Below are 8,308 nucleotides of genomic sequence, written 5' to 3'. Positions count from 1 at the left end.
TCTGCACCCATCCCACCCACCTCACCCTCTGCACCCATCTCACCCTCTGCACCCACCCCACCCATCTCACCCTCTGAACCCACCTCACCCTCTGCACTCTGCACCCACCCCTCCCTTCTCACCCTCTGCACCCACCCCACCCATCTCACCCTCTGAACCCACCTCACCCTCTGCACTCTGCACCCATCACACCCACCTCACCCTCTGCACTCTGCACCCACCCCTCCCTTCTCACCCACCCCACCCATCTCACTCCCTTCTCTTTCCAATTCCTGAATCACGTCCTCGAAGATATAGTTCCATTTCCTCATTTGTTGGCTTGGTAAAAAACTTCCTTTCCTTGTAAAATCTATTGTTTTATTTTACAACAACGCTTGTCAGTTGGTCTGTTTCATTTAATCTTGATTTTTGTTTCCACCTGCAAAAAGAAGAAAAAGTTTAGTTTATAGTGGACAATAGAAAAAATGGGCAACAAATACAGTCAGAGGTAAACAGCAGGATAAGCCTAGAAACACTGTATCAGGGGCCCACATGGTATGACACCAAAACAGGCATGAATGTTCTGGATTAGAGATCTGTGGTATGACAGGTTGTCACTGGCACAGACCTAGAAGTACTGGATCAGTGGCCCATGTCATAGCACAGGTAGTCACCAACACATGCCTGGAAGTACTGGATCAGTGGCCCATGTCATACCACAGGTAGTCACCAAAACATGCCTGGAAGTACAGGATCAGTGGCCCATGTCATACCACAGGTAGTCACCGACACATGCCTGGAAGTACAGGATCAGTGGCCCATGTCATACCACAGGTAGTCACCAACACATGCCTCGAAGTACAGGATCAGTGACCCATTTTTAATAGCACAGGTTGTCACCGGCACATGTCTTGAAGTACTGGCCAAACAGAAAAATAAATACAAATATTTTCAATTGTATAAATTGTGGATACTTACTGATTCTTTGCTTTGCAGATGCAGATGACGACCAACATGAAAATAAATCCACTGAGTATCACCGTCATGATAGCCAGGAGCCAAATAGGGACTTCAACAAAAAGAAGGAAATAAAGCGTTATTGTCAATGATAAGAGCACATGTAAGAACTTCTAAGGCCCCGTACACACGACAGAGTTTCTCGGCAGAATTCACCGAGAAACTCGGTCAAAACCCGGATTCTGCCGAGAAACTCTGTCGTCTGTACAGTTTTGGCTCGATGGAGCCGCCGAGGAGCTCGACGAGAAAATAGAGAACATGTTCTCTATTTTCTCGTTGTTCTATGGGAGAAGGCGTCCCGCCGAGCTCCTCGGCGGCTTCATCCCAGAACTCGACGAGGAACTCGACGTGCCAAGCACGTCGAGTTCCTCGGCCGTGTGTACGGGGCCTCAATGTATCGGGATAACATAGCTGGGTAAAATTAATCATGTGGAACTCCAGGTGGGGAAATTGCGAACAAACGTTATGTCTCCTCACTTTACCTCTACCTCCCTTTGTGTCCTGGAGAGCACACAGGATGTAAGAAGAAATCTTACCAACTCCTCCCCACACCATATTAACTAAAAAAATAAAAGTTTTGGCTGGAGCTGTGCTTTAAATCATAATTAATATTACACTAGCTGCATTAAGCCCATTCTTATTTCAGAACATTTCACTTACCTTGCACCTTGGTGTGATACCAAGCCCGGACATCTTCTGAGGAATCTTGGCCTTCGGGTTCATCCAGCATCCTCTGACCACCTGGCAAAATGGCCAGATATTCATTGTCTTTTCCCAGGGCTGGAATATACTGATAGTCTCTACCCAGCAAATCTAGTCCTAGAATAACAGAAAAGAAACAAAGATATACATTTCTCAGGTACATTATCTACAAGGATACAAAATCATAAATGTTATTTATACATTAAAAATTTGATTAGAGTTTAGAAGTCCTTTGGGTTTTCTAGATAATTGTCAGCATAAGAACGGCTATTATTTCCCCACAGCGGGCAATCAGATTCCAGCCTGCCTTGCACCGTTCTGGCCGTTGTGGCTGTGATAAAATAAGTGAGGCCCCGTACACACGTCCGAGGAACTCGACGTGCCAAACACATCGAGTTCCTCGTCGAGTTCAGTGTGGAAGCCACCGAGATCTCGGCGGGCTGACTTTCCTCATTGAACAACGAGGAAATAGAGAACATGTTCTCTATTCGCCCCGACGAGTTCCTCGTCGGCTTCCTTGCTGAAAAGTGTACACACGACCGAGTTTCTCGGCAGAATCCAGCTCCGATCGAGTTTCTGGCTGAATTCTGCCGAGAAACTCGGTCGTGTGTATGGGGCCTGAGAGAAAGCCTTGTTGGCTTGAAGTAGATATTCCCTGGCTCATGTGCTGCATGCTAGTTCTGGGGCAGTGGGCCAGAACCTATTCACTGAGGCAATGACTTGACATAGGTGTGTGGCTCCTGAGTCAGGGGATGGTTACTTCCTTCTCACATAGGCGTTTTACTTCATGACAAAGAATGTGTATTTGCTTAGAACTGATAATGGCCCTTCTTTTTTAGAACCCCAAATTCCATAAGTGCTTTTACTATTGGACATTTATAAAATATACATCCATGCAGGGACAGCACCAGAGGGGTGTATGGAAGTCCCCTAGAACTACCAAAAAATAAAAGACTGTGCAAGCATCTATAAAATTATGGACTCGGCAGCTGGTCGGTGCACAGCCAAGCATAAGAACGGAGGGTACTCTGTGTTCCACCTCCTGCTGCCGTTTTGGCCTGGCCCCCGGGGATTTATGAGACAGACAGAATGTGCATGGAATTCAATTCCCCAGAAGTCACCCAAGTTTTCAAACCCCTCAAATAGTGTTCCTGCCCACTGTGTAAGTCTTCCCTAATAGCAGCATGGATGAAGGGATCTCTATTATATTCAGGCAGCCATGGCTGCTGGTGCTGCCAAACAATGATTACATCTGATAGGATGCAGTCACTGTTTGCCCGATAATTTACCCCCTGAATTTTAAACAGACTTTTGTAGGGATGGGTGATGCTTGCAGACCCACCCGTGTCTTGAATTGTGGCCATTTTAGCAAGAATCAGACAAAATTTAAGTAATTGGTTAGAGCACTGACTTCAAATGATCACGTTATATTCTCTTACCTGTATCCTGGGTGTCTGGGGGCTTAGACGTCACATCTGCCTTTGTTTCTTCACCTGCAAGCTTGGACTCCGCAGGTACATCCATCTCATCTGCCTTCGTATCTTCACCTGTGAGCCTGGACTCCGCAGGTACAACCATCTCATCTGCTTTGGTATCTTCACCTGTGTGCTTGGACTCCGCAGGTACACTTGTATCATCTGCTTTGGTATCTTCAGCTGACAGATTGGACTCTGTAGCTAAATCCTCCTCAACTGCCGTCTGTCGCCATCCACCTGTGAACTCAGACTCTTCAGGTGCATATAGCACGTCCGCTTTGTGTTCCTCGGGTGCAAGCTCGGACTCTTCAGGTACATATAGCGCGTCCGCTATGTGTTCCTCGGGTGCAAGCTCGGACTCTTCAGGTGCAAATAGCACGTCTGCTTTGTGTTCCTCGGGTGCAAGCTTGGACTCTTCAGGTGCAAATAGCACGTCCGCTTTGTGTTCCTCGGGGGCAAGCTCGGACTCTTCAGGTGCAAATAGCGCGTCCGCTTTGTGTTCCTCTGGTGCAAGCTCGGATTCTTCAGGTGCATATAGCGCGTCCGCAATATGTTCCTCGGGTGCAAGCTCGGACTCTTCAGGTGCATATAGCACGTCCGCTTTGTGTTCCTCGGGTGCAAGCTCGGACTCTTCAGGTGCATATAGCACGTCCGCTTTGTGTTCCTCGGGTGCAAGCTCGGACTCTTCAGGTGCATATAGCGCGTCCGCTATTTGTTCCTCGGGTGCAAGCTCGGACTCTTTAGGTGCATATAGCACGTCCGCTTTGTGTTCCTCGGGTGCAAGCTCAGACTCTTCAGGTGCAAATAGCACGTCCGCTTTGTGTTCCTCGGGTGCAAGCTCGGACTCTTCAGGTGCATATAGCGCGTCCGCTATATGTTCCTCGGGTGCAAGCTCGGACTCTTCAGGTGCATATAGCACGTCCGCTTTGTGTTCCTCGGGTGCAAGCTCGGACTCTTCAGGTGCATATAGCACGTCCGCTTTAGGTTCCTCGGGTGCAAGCTCGGACTCTTCAGGTGCATATAGCGCGTCCGCTATATGTTCCTCGGGTGCAAGCTCGGACTCTTCAGGTGCATATAGCACGTCCGCTTTGTGTTCCTCGGGTGCAAGCTCGGACTCTTCAGGTGCATATAGCACGTCCGCTTTGTGTTCCTCGGGTGCAAGCTCGGACTCTTCAGGTGCATATAGCACGTCCGCTATATGTTCCTCGGGCGCAAGCTCGGACTCTTCAGGTGCATATAGCACGTCCGCTTTGTGTTCCTCGGGGGCAAGCTCGGACTCTTCAGGTGCATATAGCACATCTGCTTTGTGTTCCTCAGCTGTGAGATTGGATTCTTCAGGTGCATATAGCACGTCCGCTTTGTGTTCCTCGGGTGCAAGCTCGGACTCTTCAGGTGCATATAGCACGTCCGCTTTGTGTTCCTCGGGTGCAAGCTCGGACTCTTCAGGTGCATATAGCGCGTCCGCTATATGTTCCTCGGGTGCAAGCTCGGACTCTTCAGGTGCATATAGCACGTCCGCTTTGTGTTCCTCGGGTGCAAGCTCGGACTCTTCAGGTGCATATAGCACGTCCGCTTTGTGTTCCTCGGGTGCAAGCTCGGACTCTTCAGGTGCATATAGCACGTCCGCTATATGTTCCTCGGGTGCAAGCTCGGACTCTTCAGGTGCATATAGCACGTCCGCTTTGTGTTCCTCGGGGGCAAGCTCGGACTCTTCAGGTGCATATAGCACATCTGCTTTGTGTTCCTCAGCTGTGAGATTGGATTCTTCAGGTGCATATAGCACGTCCGCTTTGTGTTCCTCGGGTGCAAGCTCGGACTCTTCAGGTGCATATAGCGTGTCCGCTATATGTTCCTTGGGTGCAAGCTCGGACTCTTCAGGTGCATATAGCACGTCCGCTTTGTGTTCCTCGGGTGCAAGCTCGGACTCTTCAGGTGCATATAGCGCGTCCGCTATGTGTTCCTCGGGTGCAAGCTCGGACTCTTCAGGTGCATATAGCACGTCCGCTTTGTGTTCCTCGGGGGCAAGCTTGGACTCTTCAGGTGCATATAGCACGTCCGCTTTGTGTTCCTCGGGTGCAAGCTCGTACTCTTCAGGTGCATATAGCGCGTCCGCTATATGTTCCTCGGGTGCAAGCTCGGACTCTTCAGGTGCATATAGCGCGTCCGCTATATGTTCCTCGGGTGCAAGCTCGGACTCTTCAGGTGCATATAGCACGTCCGCTTTGTGTTCCTCGGGTGCAAGCTCGGACTTTTCAGGTGCATATAGCACGTCCGCTTTGTGTTCCTCGGGTGCAAGCTCGGACTCTTCAGGTGCATATAGCACGTCCGCTATATGTTCCTCGGGTGCAAGCTCGGACTCTTCAGGTGCATATAGCACGTCCGCTTTGTGTTCCTCGGGGGCAAGCTCGGACTCTTCAGGTGCATATAGCACGTCCGCTTTGTGTTCCCCGGGTGCAAGCTCGGACTCTTCAGGTGCATATAGCACGTCCGCTATATGTTCCTCGGGTGCAAGCTCGGACTCTTCAGGTGCATATAGCACGTCCGCTTTGTGTTCCTCGGGGGCAAGCTCGGACTCTTCAGGTGCATATAGCACATCTGCTTTGTGTTCCTCAGCTGTAAGATTGGATTCTTCAGGTGCATATAGCACGTCCGCTTTGTGTTCCTCGGGTGCAAGCTCGGACTCTTCAGGTGCATATAGCGTGTCCGCTATATGTTCCTTGGGTGCAAGCTCGGTCTCTTCAGGTGCATATAGCACGTCCGCTTTGTGTTCCTCGGGTGCAAGCTCGGACTCTTCAGGTGCATATAGCGCGTCCGCTATGTGTTCCTCGGGTGCAAGCTCGGACTCTTCAGGTGCATATAGCACGTCCGCTTTGTGTTCCTCGGGGGCAAGCTCGGACTCTTCAGGTGCATATAGCACGTCCGCTTTGTGTTCCTCGGGTGCAAGCTCGTACTCTTCAGGTGCATATAGCGCGTCCGCTATATGTTCCTCGGGTGCAAGCTCGGACTCTTCAGGTGCATATAGCGCGTCCGCTATATGTTCCTTGGGTGCAAGCTCGGACTCTTCAGGTGCATATAGCACGTCCGCTTTGTGTTCCTCGGGTGCAAGCTCGGACTCTTCAGGTGCATATAGCACGTCCGCTTTGTGTTCCTCGGGTGCAAGCTCGGACTCTTCAGGTGCATATAGCACGTCCGCTATATGTTCCTCGGGTGCAAGCTCGGACTCTTCAGGTGCATATAGCACGTCCGCTTTGTGTTCCTCGGGTGCAAGCTCGGACTCTTCAGGTGCATATAGCACATCTGCTTTGTGTTCCTCAGCTGTGAGATTGGATTCTTCAGGTGCATATAGCACGTCCGCTTTGTGTTCCTCGGGTGCAAGCTCGGACTCTTCAGGTGCATATAGCGTGTCCGCTATATGTTCCTTGGGTGCAAGCTCGGACTCTTCAGGTGCATATAGCACGTCCGCTTTGTGTTCCTCGGGTGCAAGCTCGGACTCTTCAGGTGCATATAGCGCGTCCGCTATATGTTCCTCGGGTGCAAGCTCGGACTCTTCAGGTGCATATAGCACGTCCGCTTTGTGTTCCTCGGGGGCAAGCTCGGACTCTTCAGGTGCATATAGCACGTCCGCTTTGTGTTCCTCGGCTGTGAGATTGGATTCTTCAGGTGCATATAGCACGTCTACTTTGTGCTCCTCAGGTGTGAGGTTGGACTCCGCAGGTAAATCCTTCTCATCAGCTTTGGTATCTTCAACTATTGGCTCAGGTAGAAATATCTCAATCTTGTACTCCTTGCCTGACGGCTCATACACAACATATCTATAACGTTCATTCGGATCTATAATCACAGAAGAGAAAATAAATACAAATATTAATTTTATATTATCTAAGAAAGATAAGTACAATCCTATTATATTATATTCAGTTATTTTGTGTGTGTGTGCCAGAACTGAGTTCTGGTACTTCTGACAGGGAGCAGAGTTTTTTTTTTAATATATAGCTTGTTTTAAGCAGCTCTCAGCCCGCAGAGTCAGCTGGCGGCCACATAAGCCGACACAGCTCCTATAGTACCGGCAGCAGCCTTAAAGGGGTTGTAAAGGAATGTTTTTTTTCCCTAAATAGCTTTCTTTACCTTAGTGCAGTCCTCCTTCACTTACCTCATCCTTCGATTTTGCTTTTAAATGTCCTTTTTTCTTCTGAGAAATGCTCACTTCCTGTTCTTCTGTCTGTAACTCACCACCATATGCAAGGTTTTCTTCTTGGTGTGCAGAAAGCATCTTGAGGGGGGAAAGGGCGAGCAGGAGTGTCCGGATGCCCACTAGCACACAGCTCCTTTCTCTATCTGCAAAGTAGAGAGTGTCCTGACTTGCCTGCTCGCCCCCTCCCCCCTCAAGAGGCTTTCTGCACACCATGAAGAAAGCCTTGCATTACTGTGGTGAGTTACAGACAGAAGAACAGGAAGTGAGCATTTCTCAGAAGAAATAAGTACATTTAAAAGCAAAATGGAAGGATGAGGTAAGTGAAGGAGGACTGCACTAAGGTAAAGGAAGCTATTTAGGGGGGAATTTTTATTTTATTTTATAACCCCTTTAAGAGAGTGGAGCAATATCAGCTGCACTCTGCCTCTCCCTGTAGTAGAGTGGATGTTCCTGTGAGTGTGAGGAAGAGCTGCAGTGTGGTGTCCTGTCCTGAAACTTCTGACTGCTCACTGCCTGAGGAAGACTGTACATTGATTTTGGTAATTATTTAAAACTGTCAGTGTTGTTGCTGGATGAATATAGGGGCTGCTTGACTGTCTAGTAATGCCGCTGTCAGGATATGGGGATGTCTTATAATGCTGCCTGGATATTGGGACTGTCTCTCTTGCTGTATATATGGGACTGTCTCTCTTGCTAGATATTGGGAACTGTCTATTGTGATCGGGAACAGTGATATCTGTCATGTCCCAGGCAGCCACCCAGGGAACACAGTTAACCCCTTCCCTGCCAGTGTCATTTTTACATTGATTAGTGCATTTTTATAGCACTGATCAATGTAATAATGTCACTGGTCCCCAAAAAGTGTTATTTGGGGTCAGATTTGTCCGCGCTAAAAATCACAAACCAGTAAAAACAATAAAAAATAAATAAAAATCCCTAAAAT

At 49.0% G+C, this 8,308-nt stretch overlaps 1 protein-coding gene across 1 annotated transcript; it reads right to left on the bottom strand.

Annotated features, from left to right (window-relative positions):
• Positions 1-258: 258 nt before the first annotated feature.
• LOC120928232 lies at positions 259-7,443 on the bottom strand. Its single transcript, XM_040339339.1, has 6 exons — positions 7,404-7,443; positions 6,853-7,004; positions 3,138-3,579; positions 1,657-1,815; positions 958-1,048; positions 259-418 (listed from the first exon to the last, which is right to left on the bottom strand). The coding sequence occupies exons 1-6, from the start codon at positions 7,441-7,443 to the stop codon at positions 358-360; spliced, it is 945 nt and encodes a 314-aa protein (XP_040195273.1). The 3' UTR covers positions 259-357.
• Between the last annotated feature and the right edge of the window lie 865 nt (positions 7,444-8,308).

The sequence above is a fragment of the Rana temporaria genome, chromosome 2 (assembly GCF_905171775.1).
Source record: "Rana temporaria chromosome 2, aRanTem1.1, whole genome shotgun sequence".
Lineage (NCBI taxonomy): Eukaryota > Metazoa > Chordata > Amphibia > Anura > Ranidae > Rana > Rana temporaria.
Note: the sequence above shows the minus strand (reverse complement) of the source record. Positions and strands in the feature narration are given on the sequence as shown.

Coding starts and splice junctions, on each gene's coding strand:
- LOC120928232 (XM_040339339.1), bottom strand. CDS start 7,443: ATGCTTTCTGCACACCAAGAAGAAAACCTTGCATATGGTG. Junction 7,005..7,403: donor AGAAAACCTTGCATATGGTG/GTGAGTTACAGA, acceptor CTGTGATTATAG/ATCCGAATGAACGTTATAGA. Junction 419..957: donor ATCTGCAAAGCAAAGAATCA/GTAAGTATCCAC, acceptor TTCTTTTTGCAG/GTGGAAACAAAAATCAAGAT.